Genomic DNA, 19,999 nt, shown 5'->3' on the forward strand with positions numbered 1-19,999 from the left:
ATCATGCCTATAAGCCTATATTTATTTGCATGTTTCAAGAACGAGACTATTACTTACATATGAGGATTCGAGGAAAAGTATAATAACATGATTTCCATAAATACATTATTTTTTGAGACGAATCCACGTTCACAACAAATGGCGTTGTCTCTTCCCAAAATTGTAGGTGGTGGCCTGACGAAAATCCAAATTTTGTCATTGACAATAAAAAACAATACTATTATAAAAATATGGTACTCTATTCGTAACAACGAATCAACAAGGCCGTTTTTTTTTTCGCCACAACCTAACTGGTGGTACCTATTTACAGTTTTTGGAAAACGAACTAACGGATTTTTTGCACAATTTGAGCTTTCAAGAACGACATAAATTATAGTTTATACATGTTGAATGTCCTGCTCAATCTACTAGAATTGTTTCAGAATGGTTCAATGTGAAATTTGGTGATGAATGGTTAGGATGAAATACTGATCCACGGTTGCCTCCTCGTTCACCAGATCTCACACCATTAGTTTTGTATAGGGATATTTGAAGTGGAAGGTTTACGGGGATCGACCATTCCATAATGCTAAGATCTTAATAATTCAACAAGATGTCATTGCAGAAATCTTCCAGCAAGTGTGTTGCGATCTACTTCTTGTGAATTTTATGATTGGGTGCATTAACGAGAAGGTGGACACACAAAGACACGTCGATAATTCCTTCTTCACACATTTGATAATGGTTGAGTTGAATGAAAATAAGCTGATGAAATACGAATTGAAAACATTGTTTATTTACTCTTTAATTATTTTGATAATATTTATCAATACCGTAAAACCGGGTGACTTTGGCCCAGCAGGGTGACTTTAACTAATTTTGGAAAAAAGTTTCTCGTGGCTAAGAAAAATAGTGTTCATGACTTATGGCATGAACTTGGCCGTCAAGGGATTAGAAAACTCTTTTTATGCTGAAAGCACTATATTTGCTGGAACTATCTTTTATATGTAGATCAGAATGAATATTTTTGCGGAGCAAAACTACTCAAGTTGATTCGTAGCTGGAAAATTTTGTAGGCAACCATCAATACTGTTAGGTCTATGGCCTGTTGTATAATCACTCGGCATTCTTCATAAAACTAGTAGTATCCTGTGAAGAGCGTTAGTCTTAATCAATTAGTGAGACGTGTTAACAGGTGTTTTCAAGAGACGGTGCTGTTTTTATCGATTTTCGGGTGACTTTGACTCGCTTTTCAAACAACGATTTTAGTTGCTTTCTGAGGATATTAAGGTTAGTATATGTTCACCTTTCTAAAGGTGAACATATACTAACTAAAAAAAACTGCCAATCCTGATAAAAAACAAAGACTTCAAATAAAAAGAAAGCAAATTGTAAAACTACTAACGGAAATGGAACTAAAATAAAAAAGGTTACACAGATTTTAAAGACGAAAAAGAAACAAGACAACAAAGTTGACACATTAAAAGATTTGAAACAAGGGATTTGCGATAGCAGTACACCAATCAATGAGGATGTGCACAACCAGAATACCAATCAACCTGCTATAACCATAGAGAGTATGAATACAGCTGGTTGCAGTGGATGACAGAAAAAATCTACTAACAAGTTACAAGGAAAATACAAAAAACTGGACTATTATTTCTCAGACACATCAGCTTCTGACTCAAGTATTTGCTACATGGACGAATCTGAATCAAACGATGAATTTTTGTCTATTGGAGATTATGTAATGGTTGTAGAAGAAAGTCATTGCTCACCAGGACAATTCGATGGATATTTAACCAATGATAACCGCTTCGGATGGGTGTTGATGATGATCAAGGGGGATGGAAATACTTGGCGATGGCCTGAAGTGAGTTGCCGAGTACATTATCATATTGCCGATATGGATGCCATTGGAGAGCCCACCAAACTTGATAACAACTTATTCTCATTCCCATGTTTGTGAAAATACAATTAAAATTCAGTTTTAAACAACTATTCAGATGGTTGAGAAAAAAAAACGCATTTGAGTTTCTGGTTCATTGAATTTTTATGTTTCTTTCTGACAAAAAATAAATGAAATAATTTTTCCTTGGTTAACTGTGTATTTCTGAAAACGCCTGATGGGTTGCTTTGACTCGGTCAGTAATAATAGCTTCAAAATCGTATTGAATACGTTGTGGGACAATGCCACCCTCTTCCGGAGGGTGACTTTGAACACACCATTTTCTTGCATTTTCTTACAAAATGATTTTTTTGACATAATTTCGCATAGTTATACTGAAAGAACAGGTCAAGACTCAAATTTTGTGCATATCACATAACATTCAGGTTTTTTAAAAGCCAGCAAATATTAGTATAAAGTTCAAAATGGGCCAAAGCCACCCGCTATTACGGTAATAATATTATTTACTTTCAACTCTCATTTGTTTTGTTCCTTGGGTATCCGCGATCACTTTAGAAAGATTTTATGTGTGTCGATTAATTTTTATAGCATTTCAAATACAAAATGTTCACTTCAAATGAGAGTTTTTAAATATACATATTACCATTACCTACTAATGTTTCACCTTGTTAAAAATATGGTTTTCGAAATTTTGAAGTTTTGCTGAATATTATTACAACAAACATGAAGTTTATGAAATTGTAATCCAAGTTATGCTCAACTGATTTTGTTATGATTGACTTATGAAAGTGTTTGGGGTGATAAAAAATATATATAAAAAAAATAAGGGAGGAAATTGCAAAAGTGAAAAATGTCTCAAGAGGCCATGTTTTAGTATTCAGGCATAACTTACAACTGCTAACAACTTTTCTCAATAACAATTTGCTGATATTACTGAAATGAGGGTACTTTACTCTTAAGTAATTTTTTATATTTCTTAGTGCATTTTTAATGATTACGAAACATGCACCAACTTTCGACACTATCTGTATTTTGGTTGTGCAATTAATTGAAAAAAAAATTCATATGTTGCACACTTAAAAAACTACACTGTATACATACCAAATATGGAAAAATTGCTTTTTTGGCAACAGAATATTTGACCGTTCCAAAACTTCTGCATACCCTGTTCAGGCATTTTTTGCATCATGCTATGGGTCTCAATGAGATACCAGAAATTGGAAAAAACTAGCAACTTGATTATTTTTTTACAAAACATTTTCATCTTAAAATGCCCCGGAAGTGTTATGGAAGTTAACTACATATAAGTGCCTAGCCCCTTTTGGTTCATAAAAAGCATGTTATCAAATTGTGATGTCACAAAAATCATTTTATTTGATTGTGAAGAATGGGCCAAATTGGACAATTTCAGATGGGAACTCCTGTTTTGAATGTAAAACTAATGGATGCGTCTGAGGATCACATTTTATCGTTTGTTTGAAGCCCAACCAGCAAAGTTGTTTTATAATTCCATGGTGTTGCAACAGTTTTATTTTATTAGTATTTTATAATTACTTCCAAAATGCTAATTGATTGTATTAGATGATCGGTGAACACAATACAGTTGTAGGCAATAAAAGTGTTTTATAAATTTGTCATAGAAACGTTTATGAAATAAAATTAAGAAACCATTATAAAATAGTCAGGAAATTATCACAGAAACGTTTTTACAACTAACTTATAAAACTTATTTTCCTATAAAAGTGAATTGTTATGTAGCAGTTTTATAACACTTTTCTGCGAGATTTTTATGATAGTTATAAAACTACTTCAAGCTTGTTTTATAACTGTTTCCTGTAGCTTTGATGAAATTATTTTATTAAAATGCTTTCAGACACAATTTTGTTTTCATTACCATATTGTCACTTCAATGATAATTTCCCAACTATTTTATAGTATGATATATTTACTATATTTCCAAAACACTAACATAACTGTTATAAAATCAAATTGCTTTTGCTAATATATATTTGCTGCCACCAAGAATAAAATGCTGCATTTAAGAACAACCAGCTGACATCGATTCCTAATCACACCTTTGGAAAATTCTTCAAAATTTCAGTTGTATTTAGTAAGAATATTTTTGTTGAGTTATTCAAGTGGGGCACCATCGATGTCGTGGTGGAAATTAGTTCTTCAGCAACTTCTAAATATTTGATTTTTATTGAATATAGGAACCCCATGAGTAAAATCAATATTTTCAAGGCATTGGGTTTAGTAACTCAATCCTATTATTCACAATTTGGAAGACTGTAAAATACAAAGGGTTTGCACTTCCAAGTTTCAGTTTTAAGTTATCTATTTAGGAAACCTGGATATTTTGTTCTGAATGAAGCAGTTTCGTGTTACAACTCTTTAAATGATGACAAATTCAGGTACAGCAAGGTATGCTTTATAGACAGTATTCAGAAGTAACTCCTCGAATAACTAATAACTACTGTCATATAGACGGTGTCCTATAAAAGATACATAACTCTGGCTTTTTCACACTTTTTGTGACAACTTGTTTAACTGAAAATAACCCTGCTTGCTTTTTGGGTTGCATAGAATTGATAATTTTTTCTTGTTTTGTATCGTCATTCTTCAGAATTCGTTCTAATAGTTCTTCTTCAGCCATTTGGTAGGTCATCAAATGACTTTGTTTAAGTTTATACATCATTGTAAACCAACTGGCTTCGGGCATAGAATTGTGGTTTCGTATTAGCTTATCAGCATCAATTTTTGGCCATGAGAGTTGGTTATTATTTACCCATGACGACGGAACTATGGTGACCATATATACCTAAAACGTAGATAAAATGAGTCAAATCCAGCTTCAAAAAGACAAAACTATCAACTGAAAATATAGGCCTGAATTATCAAATATCTGGTCAATTATTGAAGCTAATTAAAAGATATATTCTGACATCGAAAACTTACCCGTCATTTCCACTAAACGCACGACAAATTGAATATCAACAATATTTAATCCGCGTTCATATAGGTTATGTCTAATAAAACATGTATTTAGCATTATACAATGAATATTTATCATAAAAAAGGTAATATTTGATGAATATAAGTAATTTATATTATAAGAGTCACCAAAGTGTCGTTTATTAGCAAAAATGTTGCCAACTAACTTAAAAACAATCACAATAGTTGTGTACCGACAGCAGAGCCACAGCGGAGCAGAAAAACGTACAAATATTAATAGGGCCGTATTCTCAGTATTCTGTGTAAAAAAAAAACATCAAAATAATGGGATGCTTACTTGTGTTTCGAAAAAATATTTTATATAGAAATGAGTTGTTAGGGTTGGATGGGAGTTCAGTTTCAGCAGCTAAACCATACAAGGTGATTCACGGAGTTTCATTCATTTGGGAGTATCTAGGTTTCCGATAATTTTGTGATTTGAGCGTATGCGTTCGCATTCAAATTCAATTGTATAGGTTCGCTACCCGATTTCTATAATTAATTCGTGTCAGTGTTCGTATCCATAGGTATTCGTTAGTGTAAATGGCTTTGATGTTGGGATGTTGACTAATTGACGTATGATTAATTTTTATGGTGGGTTCGAATACTGTATTTGTAACAAATATTTTTTTATAATTTTTTGTTTAGTGAAAGAAGGGATAATGGTTGGTTTGGGTTAGTTTGGTTTTATTTCAGTTATTTCAGAAAATCTATCTATTAAAAAATATACGGTTGGAAATCTTAATAGTGGGTCTAGAACGGTTTGGTGTTGGGAGAAAACTCCAGTAATATGAGGTAACACTCTTGCAAAATACTTCCATATTTTTAATACATTGTAGCTTATGGCCAAAAAAATATTGAAAACTCATTTTTATAAATTATAATTAATTGATACATTTTGTCAATAACTAATAATCAGTTTCTATTGTTACTGTATTCAATTCTAATTCATCCTTAATTTTAGACACTATGATATGCATATATTAGTGTATTAATTTATACTTTCAATTTGATAATATTTCCATTGTGTGGATACTGTAGTGGATTTTTCTGTTTGTATCCCGAATATATAAATAAAAATGAATTATAACTCACTGGCGGCCATTTTTAACATTTATTGGGGGGTATATAATAGTTTTAGATTCAGTTCAAGGTGCTTCAAATAGACGAAGAAATGACTTGATGTTCCATAAAAAAACTTTCTGGAAGCTTTTTGAGTCGCCCTGTATATTGGAAATACTAAAAAACACTTTAAATTATACCACCTAACCTAGTGCTTCAATGTTTCTAGCGAAAATCAAGAAAAGGTTATGATGATGGTTAAAACCCGTCGTTTAGCCTTCATAATCGATAAAAGAAACTTTTAAGCCAAAACATCAAAGACAGATAATATTTATCCAAACTATATGTGAGAAATGTTTTATTCATACTAGCACTTTTGTAGAAACCTAAAGCTTTAAAAGTAGTCCGACTGCCGCAATACCATCACTCCCAGTACTAAGTGTTTCTTAACAGTTTTATAGGGGTAACATAGTAGCTAAAATACGTTGAAATGCTTGCTACTGATACCAATTCATTTTATAGAACGACGCCATTTGTAATGATAGCGATCCGGGATACTGAAATTAGATGAGTTGAAAATATTAAATACCGCACATACAGTGATATTTACAGCTGAAAAGTACATAAATATTATAACATTATATTATTTAGAATAAAGTGAGTTAAGTTTGCGACCAGAAAATGAATACGTTGACAGAGTGAATTTTTGTATAATAAATAATTTTACCGAAAACTTTTATAGATGAGTGGCACGCTTAAATTTTGCTAAAAATAATAGGCTATATATTTGTCAATAAAATTTCATTTGCAGTAAAAATATCAATCTTCGAAGCATAAACAATGTCTTCAACAGTTTTATGAGTGCAGAAGTGAAATTTTAAAATGGCTTCAACCTTTCTATTTGTTAGTTTTCAGTTGGTGACATATCTATTATATTTTCCTAGTGTCCAATACAAAATTACTTCTTGCGTCTTCAAGAAAACATTTTTAACACTTTTTTATTTTATTGTTATCGTTTTCGGCTGTATTATATTTTATAAAGCCTACTTGGAACTACTAAAAAACTCCTATAAAATTGTCTTCTGATTATTTTATAAGTATCGCTTAAATATGTTGCAAAAGTGCAGTAAGGAAAGTCTTTACAAAACTACTTTTTAAGAGCGTTAGACAAATTTTATAGTAACTGCCAAAATGTTTATAAAACTGTTTTGTAGTGTTTGTATAAGGCCTTACAAAATATTGATAATAACTATAATGTTTTATAAAACGGTGCCAATTTCCTATTTATAGCAGTTTTATAAACATATTGAAAACATTTCTGGGAGAAATGCAGTTTTATAATTTGTTTCTCCGAAACGTTTCCGCAACTATTATAAAATACGAAATTGCTAGTTGGGAGGTGATTGACAATGTTTCATGATGAATTTCACTAGTTCGGACTTCCATTGGTACCACTCGATGTTGTGTTGATGGGTCCAAACATGGTCTGCTATTCCTAATTTGCTGGTTTTCCCTCGCTGTGTCTGTTTCTTGAGCTCGGCAGTGCGAACATTCAATTGCCACTTAGTTTCACCAATATAGGATTTTCCGCACTCACAGGGTATCCGGTAAATGCAATTCTTGGAATCGCAGTCCGCGTTTGATGGCCTGGTTTTCGTGAGGCTGCTACGGATAGTGTTACCGGATCTGAAGCAGGTTCTGATGTTGTATTCGGAACCAATTCCTCTTATCCCCTTCCCTTATCCTCTGATGTAGGGAAGTACAAGCACTGGTTGTGACGGCTTCTATTCCTTGCGAGGCTCCTGATATCTTTTAGCCAAAGTCTTTTCTACCGTCGCGTTGAAGTAGCCATTCCGTTGAAGATCAGTTTTGATGATGTCTAGTTCCTTCTCGAGACCTTCCTTCGTACCACAGAGCCCAAAAGCACGGTCTAATAGAGTCTTGATGATTCCTTTTTCAGTCGATTCATGGTGGTTGGATTCGTGCTTCAGATACTGTCCCGTATGAGTGGGTTTTCATCATCTAGAAGTAAAATTCCATAGGCGTTAGGTCCGGTACTCTGGCCGGCCAACGATTGGGTTTTTGGTTGGCTATTCAATTATTACCAAAATTCACAGCCAAAAAATTTGCAACAACTGCAGTGTTGTGAGGCGAAGCCCCGTCTTGTTGAAAATATAGTGTTTTGAGCTCCCTCAGTGGCAATTCATTAACCCTTCCGATCCAGTTTGGCTTGAATTTGTGTTTTTTGTTTTTTTCAAAATCCTTCCAACGTTAGTTCTTGGTTGGCTTGTTGGTATTTTCAAATTTCGCGTTGACGTTTTGGGATTATCTTCAACAGCTCCTGAAACGACTATTTCTTTCATCTACTTCTCCCTATTTGATTTATATAATTTTGGCCTTTTCTTATCAATTTTCCATCAATTAGGTTGTGTCGCGATCTTGCAAAAATGTCTTCTCTCTGAATACGTCTCGTGATACAAATTGCTTGCTGATTCTGCATTTTCCCAGGTTTGTATACAACAGACTATCATTCCCCATTGAACAAAAACCACTAATTGACAAGCATCTTCACGGCTTTAATCAAAATTTGACAGCGACCAGTAAAAATTTGCATTATGTTTTATCGCTGCATCCTACAAAACCTACTTGATCATTGTGTGCTTACATGAAAAAAACCTAAGAGCTACGTATTTCAAAGATGACTCTAGCAGAATATTGAGTACGCTACAATTTTGGAAAGGTAATTTCAAACTTTTTTGAAATATGCAAAAAAATACAGGGTGTCTCGTTGAAAAAATAGGTTTCCATCAATAAATATCGATATCCCATTTGGAAAAAATAAGTTTTTCACACTACGTAAACAATACTTTCGGAAATGTTTTCATAGAAACAAGAAATTCCCGATAGGAAAGAAGTTACAGCATATTTTCGAAAAAGCACATTTTCAAAAAATATGCTCCAACTCATAAACTACAATAGATATCGATATCCAGTATCGATTAATTGTTATATTTGAATTCACTGTTTCAGAGTGGACTCCGAGGTCTTACCGGCAATTTAGAATTTGATGGTGGAAAGAGAGCAAACTTCAAAGTTGATCTACTCAAACTGAAGAGAGAAGAAATTCGTAAAGTGGGCGAATGGTCACCTAATGGAGGCATAAATATCACCGACAAAAATGCTTTCTATGAAAATCACGCTCCGAATATCAGTCTGGTTGTTATGACTAGAGAGGTGAGAATATTCTTAAGTATATTGTTACGTTCTTATCATCCAATAGAATGTTCAACCTGAAAGTAATCGTCACATGATTTCAATTTCAACTTGTGATACTGTATGTTTGAAGGTGATTGATAATGTTTCATGATGAATTTCATTAGTTCGGACTTCATTTTATATAATATCAGACAATGGAAGACCAAACTGATGAAATTCATCATGAAACATTCAATCACTCTCAAATGAGGTCGATTATCCAATTGAGTGAAACCAAGCCAATGTTACTGCTGTCAACAATGTGCTAGGGAACATCACCACAAATGACAGTATTTTCTCACCTGCATCTTTCACTGAAGCACACGCATTCAAATATTCCTTAGGGAGTCCATTTATCACCATTAAGGGGCGTTCACACTATGCCGATCGACACTGGCGACAGTTGCCTCGTCCACACATAATACTGTTGTGTGGACGTATTTCATTAGTAGACTGTGAGTAGTTGAGTGAGAAGAAAGTGAGTGAAAATTATTCTGAATGAATTATATTTAGTGAAATAAGCAAAACAAAAACAAAATGAGTGATGAAGATGCTCTTTTGCTGCTGCTACTGCCATATTCAAGCCCGCGCTTGTAAACCAACATGTACATCGTTCCAAGAGGTTTTGGATTCGACCTAGTCTTGTTAATGGAAGAAAAATGTAAAGTACCACTGAATTTATGAGTGATTTATTGTTGAATGAACAATTATTTTCATTCGACTGTTGGAAAAATCTATTTCATTCGGATTACATTCGACTCGACATTTGTCGATCAACTTAGTCGATCGACATGTCCACACTACGTCGACTATGTCCCCTAGTTTACAATAATGCAAGGAAAGGTAAGGTAAGGAAATGCAGAGAGGTAAGGAAAGGTATCCATTTTTTGACGTTCACGAAAAAGTAAAGTATGAAGAATTGCCATAGTGATTGTAGGGTTTAGTAATTTTTGGGTTTTGACATTTTATTTCCATTTCATATGAAATAAATAATAACTTTCATTTCTACAAAATTATGGAAGACGCATATTTTATATCATTAATAGAACAATACCCAATAATTTATGATAAAAAAGATAAAAATTTTTAAAACAAATTAATGAAGAAGGCATGGCAGATGATTGCCAAAATAGAGGAGCAATGTCAAAGGCGACATAAACTTTTAAGAGACAGATATACCAAAGAAAAAAAAAGATGTGGCTCAGTGAGAAAAGTCTGGTACCGAAGCAACTGATAGGAGAGAATGGCCTTTATTCAGGGCAATGTTATTTTTGGATGACCACATGCAACCCAGAAGAATGTATATGTATATTGAATACTGATCAGAATTGTAATTTTGAAGTTTATTTTTCTTGTAGAACCGAAAGTAAAGTAGCCAATACAGGCAGTAGTTCGTAGATAGGATGCATTCAGTAGCAGAAGTGTAATTAAAAACAACGAAACCACTCGGGGTCCACTCCCCATTATTGTTGATTCCCATACTAGTGAAGCACAAAAAAATGAAGGCTCTCGGTTAAAATTTCGAAGGGTTAAAACCACACAAATCTTTCAAAAAAAATTCAAATATTTAAAAAAAAATAGGAAGAAGATATTGTAAATTCAATTACTACCCTGCCAAATAAACAAACAGATTCAGACCTAGCCTTTGGGTAATATGTAGGCTAAGCTTTGAAAGAGGTTAACAAATAGAAAAAATAAAGGCGAAACTGAAAACAAAAATTACACAACTCACTGTTGGTTTTCAACAAATAATTTTTGTTACAAATTTTCTATGACACGCAATTTTTGGTTTTCTTATGCTGTTTTATCTTTTTCCTGATATGGAATATTTCAAGTTTTGGTGATAGATGAATTTTAAGTTTTCCTGATATAGAATATGTTTGAAATTTTTATATGAATCTTAAGTTTTTTCTTGTTTTTTTTTTGTGATAGGTACTGCAGTTTTGTTTTGATTATTTTGTGACAATAAGAATTTGAGTTCCTCCTGTATTATTGCCACCAATATTTTTTGTTCATGGGAATGTAAAAAAAACATTTGGGAGAATAAAATTTTTTTTAAAGATCAAAGTAAAATAGAGTCTCGACAAAGTAATGGAAATATCACTTGAAAATGAATCATAACTAAAAGACTATAGCTCAATTGAAACTGAAAAGTGTAATGTTCAGCCACTCGGCTTCAGTCGTTGGTGGTTTAAGATATATTGGAGCTAAAATTTTCCACAGAACACCGCAAATTTCCTTAATAATTTTATGGATTGTGGTTTTTCCCAAATGGTATGCTCACGCTACCGACTGTTGAGAGAAGTTTCTCGCGATGAATAGCTGAAATTTTTTTTGGTAGATACATATTCACAATTTCAACAATTCACTTCACTGAAGTGTTAAAGCCTATTTCTCTTCTGGAGATATCGATCCATATATTTTTTCAAGCGCTAACAATTTCACTAAAAGTTCAAAACATATTTTGTTCATTCTTGTGTACACAAAAAATTGATCCTCATCATTTTCCATTCTTTTAAGTGACTGAAATTGCTTCTGAGCCTTTTTGCTTCTCAGAATGGGTCTAACATTGAACCTCCTCCTTTTTCGTTTCTTTCTCTTGAGTAAAAGATACTATTGACACGATCGCGGCAATTTTTGTATTTATATCCTTCAAAAGAAAAAGAAAATTTCACAATGCGACGTTTAAATTTAACTAGTGACATTACCTTTACACCATTCGGATATATCCGTCAAAGTTCGTAGTATAGCGCTTTCTGATTAGTCGACATTACCTTATCTTACTTTTTATCTAGAACGCAAGTGTGTTTTCTCAATGCTTCAACTTTCTTATCTTACCTTACCTCGTTACCTTGGGTTTTTATAAACTAGGGGTGTCGATCGACCGCTGTCGATGAAAAAAAGAGAATTGAACTTTCTATGTTCAAGGAATCAGAGAAACGGAGAATTACCAACATGGCCCCCTTGCCCTGAACTATATGGCCTTATAAAAACACATAAAGAGGATAACCCCATAAGACCGGTAGTTTTGTATATAAATAGTCCGGTAAGAGAACTAGGAATACGTCTTAACAAGTTGTTTAAAAATATTACCAGTTCCGTCCCACCTCACAGCATTAAAAATTATTTGACCTTAGTAGAAAACATAAGGAACCAAACCACGCCACATAATTCAATTTTAGTTTCATTCGATGTAAAGAGTTTATTCTCCAACATATCCTACAACGAGTGTAAGCCCCTCATTTTAGACATATTAGATCAAGTCAAAGTAGACCATATCAATTCTTTTGAAGTTTCAACAGCTTTCGATGTGTGCCTAAATCAGAGCTGCAACAAATTTTATAAACAGGATTCAGGTTTACCAATGGGCTCACCCCTTACTCCACTTTAAGCAGACATATTTATGAACAGCTTGAAGACCACTATAATAAATTCCGATCTGGGAAAAACATATTCTTTTTTGGTACAGATATGTGGACGATATTCTCGCCTGTTTCAGAGGTAATACACGACAGCTGAACCACATCATGACATTCACGAATAATCTCAATAGCAACATTCCTTAGACCTGACCATTACACAATCAGAATGAATTTGAGTTCAATGTTTTCAGAAAACCTAGCTATACAGACATTACCATCTGAAGCTATTCTTTCCATCCAGACAGTCATAAATTAGCAGCCTAAAATTCAATGTTGCACAGAGCATTCTCACTGCCTTTGTCTGCTAACAATCTAAGTAGGGAAATTGATATAATTACACAGATATGTCATAATAATGGTTCCAACGCAGATACCATCCAGAAGTTAGTCAGAAAGCAAAGCCGTAAATTCACTTACAGATCAGTATACCCTCAGGTCAAACAACCAGAAATCAAGATATGGATAACTCCAACATGTTTTGGGAAAAGACCAGAGATAATTGCGGATTTCTTCAGAAAAAACAATGTGGAAGTGGCATTCAGACTATATGCCACGTTATCTGATTTCCTTTCAATACCAAAGATAAGGTGGACAAGTTGGAGAAATCTAGAGTTTATAAGCTTAAGTGCCCTGAGTGTAATAGTGTTTATGTGGGACAATGTGGTCGACATTTCCAAAAACGGTATGCTGAACATGAAAGGACCTTCAGATAAGGAAAGAATGATTCGACATTTTCAAACCATTTCTTGGCAAGCAACCACGAGTTCCCAAATCTAAGCAATACGGAAATTTTGCACTATGTAAGGAAGGGTTACAAACTCAATTATTTAGTATCCTTGGAAATTCACAAGCTTAAACATTGCGGGTGTAACCTGTCAAATGATCAAATCGATTTAGTTTGATCACAGGTTTTCAAATAAGCACATCCGCATTGTAAATTCAGGTACTCAATCAAGCCAAGTACCTCTATTATTTATTTATTTATTTATGTATTTATAAATAAGATTTTATTGAAGCAACGATACAAATAAAAGAAAAACTACAATGAAAATTAATTGGCGCTCCGTGGCGACTTCGTTGATTCCAGTGGCGCATTTGCTTTTTCAGCTGCAGGAAAACCCGAAAAACCGTGCAGCACGACATCATCTGAAGACCTTGATCTAACAATGTCCTCTCTCTTATAAAACAAAATGTAGAATGTCTCCACAGGCTCCAATAAATTCAATGCATCGCCAGAACACTTCGTGACACGACTATCGTCAAACTTAAACCAATCCGTTTGGTATTTGACCAAAGCGTAATAATGACCAAATTCAACGCCAGAACTACAGTGAACAATGACTGCATGAATAGTATAATAGTGGTCTGCTAGATTGAAATGTTCATCTATTTCGAACCTTCCAAAGAGTTTCTTGCTTCCTTTAGAGGTTGAGTCTAGTTTGAAGATCATCAGTGTTATTATTAGATTGACTGGTGCCTCAGTTTACTTGTTTCCTTATAAGAGTCAGTTACTTAGTCATTTATTTATTTCCCACACTATTCTACAGGATGAACCCAATTACAGAATAGGGAGTAACAGTCGCATTTACAAATAATAATAATAATAATGATAACGTCTTTATTATTTCCTCTCCATTCAAATAAAAATAATCCTTCAAAATATATTTAACAAAATGAAGGGCGAAGTTCAACTCGGCACCGGAGAGTGCTACTCTGTTTTTCTTCCACATATGTACTTACATAATATGGTTTGTGAATCTATATAAAAAAAATAAAAACAAAACTGTCAGTTAGCTAAGAAATGTCTTTTGATTTGTATAATCTGGCGTTTGAAAATATCTAGGATATGACTAGGCATCGCAAGAGGCATCGCATGATATTATTTATGACCTTGAATAAAAAAAGAAATGAATAATATTCACGCCTCACCTCGAGACTACAAAAATTATTAGTTACAAGCAATTCATGATAGGGTATTCCCTAAGTAGGATACGTGGCTTCAAGTTTAAGAGACATATATTCTAGGAAGCGGCTCTGTAGGGCTTTTACTTGATTTATATGAACCTGATAGTAGGGACTCCACACGACAGATGCATAATCCAGCCTAGATCGAACGAATGTGAAATAAAGCAATTTCAATGTTGAAGCTTTTTCGAAGTCTTTTGTATTTCTAACTAAGAATCCATACATGCGATAAGCTGCTGTTAGAGTAGTGTCAATATGTTTATTGAAAGAGAGGGATGAAACAAAAGTAACACTTAGATCAGTGAGTGTCAGAACGCTCCAGAACTTGATTGTTTATGACGTAGTTGTGTAAATTCAAGTTCGTTTTCAATGAGTAAGATATTACATTACATTTAGATATATTGAGAGATAGATTACCCAACCAGCAAAGTTGTTTTATAATTTCATGGTGTGGCAACAGTTTTATTTTATTAGTATTTTATAATTACTTCCAAAATGCTAATTGTTTATATTAGATGATCGGTGAACACAATACAGTTGTAGGCAATAAAAGTGTTTTAAACATTTGACAAAGAAACGTTTATGGAATAAAATTAAAAAACCATTATAAAATAGTCAGGAAATTATCACGGAAACGTTTTTGCAACTAACTCATAAAACTTATATATATATATATATATATATATATATATATATATATATATATATATATATATATATATATATATATATATATATATATATATATATATATATATATATATATATATATAAGGAAAAGGTTATTATAATGGTTAAAACCCGCACTTTTGTAGAAACTTACAGCTTTAAAAGTAGTCCGACTCTGCCGCAATACCATCACTCCCAGAACTAAGTGTTTCTTAACAGTTTTAGAAGGGTAACATGGTAGCTAAAATACGTTGAAATGCTTGCTACTGATACCAATTTATTTTATAGAATGACGCCATTTGTAATGATAGCGATCCGGGATACTGAAATTAGATGAGTTGAAAATATGAAATACCGCACATATAGTGATATTGACAGCTGAAAAATACATAAATATTATAACATTATACTATTTAGAACAAAGTGAGTTAAGTTTGTGATTAGAAAATTAATACTTCGACAGAGTGAATTTTTGTATAATTAATAATTTTACCGAAAACATTTATAAATGAATGGCGCGCTTAAATTTTGATAATAATACGCTCTATATTTGTCAATAAAATTTCATTTTCAGTAGAAATATCAATCTTCGAAACACAAATGATGTTTTTGACAGTTTTATGAGTGCAGAAGTGAAATTTTAAAATGGCTTCAACCTTTCTATTTCTTAGTTTTCAGTTGGTGACATATCAATTATATTTTCCTAGTGTCCAATACAATCCAATACAATTACTTCTTGCGTCTTCAAGAAAACATTTTTAACACTTTTTCTATTTATTTTTATCGTTTTAGGCTGTATTATATTTTATAACGCCTACTTGGAACTACTAAAAAACTCTAATAAAACTGTCTTCTGATTATTTCATAGGTATCGCTTGAATATGGTGCAAAAGTGCAGTGAGGGAAGTATTCACAAAACTACTTTTCAAGAGTGTAAGACAAATTTTATAGTAACTGTAAAAGCCTTACAAAATATTGATAATAACTATAATGTTTCATGAAACGGTGCCAATTTCCTATTTATAGCAGTTTTATAAACACATTGAAAACATTTCTGGGAGAAATTTAGTTTTATAATTTGTTTCTCCGAAACGTTTCCGCAACTATTATAAAATACGAAATCACTAGGTGGGTACTCGTCCAACACTATGTAGCAACGCGATTTAAATTCAGGGCGAGACGTTCGCAATCATTATAACATGTTATATTGTGATAGAGTTTCATGTCATCTGCGTATAAAAGGAAGTTGACATCAATCTCAGCTCCGATATCATTAATGAACATATTGAAAAGTAGGGGTCCTAGATTCGATCCTTGTAGTACCTACACCAGATGTGGCTATATATTCGATATACTTGAGGCCATTGAACTGGACGTACTGCTTGCGGTTGTAAAAATACGATTTAAAGAGGGTAATCAATTCATTGGATAACCCAAAAGTCGAAAGCTTGTTGAGCAGAATACTATGGTCAAGTCTGTCAAACGCTTTAGAAAAATCAGTGTAGATGACATCAATCTGAGACTGACAATCAATACCCTCTGCAATACCTCTGCATTATTACCTACAGGAGTGCTATATAAGGGCTAATATAATGAACCATTGTTAGTTCAGTGTATAAGTTTTGAAAATGTCCTTATAGAACGAAACTGTAGTAACTAACGTTAGTTATAAATAAAAGTGGTAAAAACATAGAAAGTTTCAATTCTCTTTTCTTCAAAATGAAAATTACCTTTTCATTACTGTTTCCCTTGACTGCTATATTTTCGGAGGCTGAAATTTTGTTTGTAGGAATCACACGTTAAAAGGTAAGACCTCGTTAATCCTTAGCTCGCACAAGTCTCGACTTCTGAGGGTTGTCGTTCGTAGGGGTGCGATAGCTGGTTAACGGAAAAACATATTTTGAACATATTTTTTGAACATATTTCACGTTGAAGATGTGCAATAAGAAACGTTTTTTGAATATTTGGTATAAAGGTTCGTTTTATCTTGTAGATGTGTAATGAGAAAAGAATTTTAAATACTGGGGAGATATCCGCTGGAGGAAAATGCGCGTTCATAAAATAAAGTTATTTTTTCATCACTGTTCCTGCAGGTCATCGAATTTCCGGTGGGTGAATTCATATTTAGTATCAGCATTGCACTCATGCGGAACCAGGGCGGTTCATTAGTTATTATTATATTTCGAGTAAGTGTCCACAAACGTTGCTGAATTATTATGAATATAGACTCACTTGCCTGATTGAATTAGTGGCTGAATATTAATTGTCCCAGATGATTATCAAATAATATCATTACAGGAAAGACCGTACGTAATGGTGAGAGATGACAAGAATTTAACCGGAAACGCTAGATATGAGGGTTTCTGTATAGATCTATTGAAATGGATAGCAGGCCAAGTCGGCTTCCAATATACCATACGCCTTGTCCCAGATCACATGTACGGAGTATACGATCCAGACACAAAAGAATGGAACGGCATAGTCAGAGAATTAATGGAAAAGGTAGGTGACATATCATATAAAGGAAATTAATTCTACCTGTTCTCTCGCATTCCTATCGTATTAATTTATTTTTCACTTTCCTCAACGGTGAAGGTATTTCCATCTGAACACTCATAAAAGATTCCCTGTCACATATGAATAGGATGACGTGAGCTTTTAAACGTGTATATTGTTATGAGAACCAGAAATATTTGTACGAAGACTCAAATGAAATCATGAAATGAATATGAAAAGTTTATTCGAGAGATGTATCTATTAAAACACATGATCTGTTAAAGGCATTTGACACTGTGTCACCAGCTTTTCTATATATAAAGTAAGTTAGGCTTGGGTTTCCACATAACGTATCATCTTGGTTAAAATCCTATATAAGTAGTCGTCGTATGACTGTCAAATATAATGATATCGTGTCCAAGTAATATGACGTAACATTAGGAGTTCCTCAGGGATCAGTATTGGGACCTTTACTATTTATAATATTTGTTAATGATCTCTCGCAATATATTGATAATTGTTGTATAACTATGTTTGCAGATGATACCACAATGACAATTACTGAAGCCACACTAGAAGATATACTAACAAGGGTCAAATATGTTATTGATAGATTTACTTCATGGTGCCAACGTAATCATTTAAGATTGAATACCTCTAAATCTGTCTCACTGAAATTTTATAACAGAAAAAATAACATCCCAAGGGAAATTGACCTTACTGATGGAATAATGATGTCACGTGTCACGTAAAATTTCTAGTAACAATATTATATGAATCTCTAAATGGGGATCTGCATATTGATAGTGTCTGCAAGAAACTAAATTCAGCTTTTTTTGAAATAAAACAAATGAAATTGTGTGTAGATTCACAAAGCCTTCTAAGCATACTTATACTTTGCAATGGCATATCCACATGTTTCTCTAAATATTATGTCATGGGGATGTGATAGAGATTTTAATAGAATATTTATTGCCCAAAAACGTATTTTAAGATTAATTTTTGATATGAACTATCGTGATAGCTGCAAACCTATACTCATAAGGGAAAACTTGTTATCAGTTCCATGCGTATACAGCGTGACTCACGGTCGATGATAGGTTAGACGTTTCTGGAAAACGCAAGGCATGATTTTTCTGAAAATTTCACCTCTCACATTTCCTTACTTGTTCTATCGATCTAAAATGTTTTCAGCGTTGCGACGTTGCCACTTCCATCAAAAAGTTCTAGCAACTTTAGTTTTTTAAATGGAACACCCCGTATATTAACACATTTTTGGAATTATTAATACTTTTTTGCTGATAATGTCCTATACCTATCTCTATCTATTTTCGAGATAAAAAATAAATTGTGCTAAATATGGTTCAAAACATAACCTTAATTGAAATTAAGTACATCAGTACTCTCAATTCAAGAAAAGTTGATATTTTGATGACAGTTTGGACAAACTTGAAATATTCAAATAACACCTAGAAATCGACTCCATATCATACAGGGCGTGCTAAAATTACTATTATTTTCAGTGTGCATAAAAGTAGTCAAAAGTTCATTTTTTCAAGCGAAACCCCCTGTATATTACTTGGCAAATTGAAAGATGGTGAAAAATGCTTCAAGATGATATATCATATCCCTATACCTATATCGTCAAGTTTTCTCAATGAAGTCGCTTCTTCTAGAAACATTTTTTTTTAGAATTTGGATTTAGGTAGCAGTGGAATTATCAAGCTTATAGCAGTTCGGTTACTTTTATAAGTAATTTACAAAGAGTTATCGACGGTGTTTCGAATCATCTTCCAAAATGAATGCAAATATCGATTATTCAAACGAAGTTCTTATGAATTTATTTATTATACACATGAACAAAGTGATCAAATCATTGTCAGAACGTGTAAAGAATTCAAACAAATGTATCCTGCATTAACACCAATGAACGGGAGGAAGTTTGTAAGGTTACAAAATAATTTCCTTAACTATGGCTCAAAGTTTCCAGGGAACAACTGGAAACTTTGAGCCATAGTTAAGAATAGGATGATTCGAAATAACAAAATTGTAAACAAAATGTCACATTTCCACAATAAATGCTGAAAATGTTGTCCATTACATGCTGAACACTTTGAAATGTTTTTTTTGTACGCGACTTGTGATTGTTTTTTCAATATCCTGGGGATCCAGATCTTCAATACTCCGCACTATTCGCCGTCGCAATTCTTCTTTGGTAGGCACTGAAGAACTGTATACCCTTTCTTTT

The 19,999-nt window shown here is 33.2% G+C and overlaps 1 protein-coding gene across 1 annotated transcript in view; it reads left to right on the top strand.

The window, feature by feature from the left end:
- The window catches only part of LOC111516189 (glutamate receptor ionotropic, kainate 2), a 213,017-nt gene that overhangs the window by 89,107 nt on the left and 103,911 nt on the right, over positions 1–19,999 (top strand). The window contains exons 8-9 of the mRNA XM_074186656.1: positions 8,975–9,178; positions 17,554–17,757. Of these exons, the coding sequence (XP_074042757.1) occupies positions 8,975–9,178; positions 17,554–17,757 (408 nt within the window). The remainder of the gene's footprint in view (positions 1–8,974; positions 9,179–17,553; positions 17,758–19,999) is intronic.

Source organism: Leptinotarsa decemlineata, unplaced genomic scaffold (assembly GCF_025532065.1).
Source record: "Leptinotarsa decemlineata unplaced genomic scaffold, Ldec_3_MD MMD2_P_RNA_scaffold_4, whole genome shotgun sequence".
Lineage (NCBI taxonomy): Eukaryota > Metazoa > Arthropoda > Insecta > Coleoptera > Chrysomelidae > Leptinotarsa > Leptinotarsa decemlineata.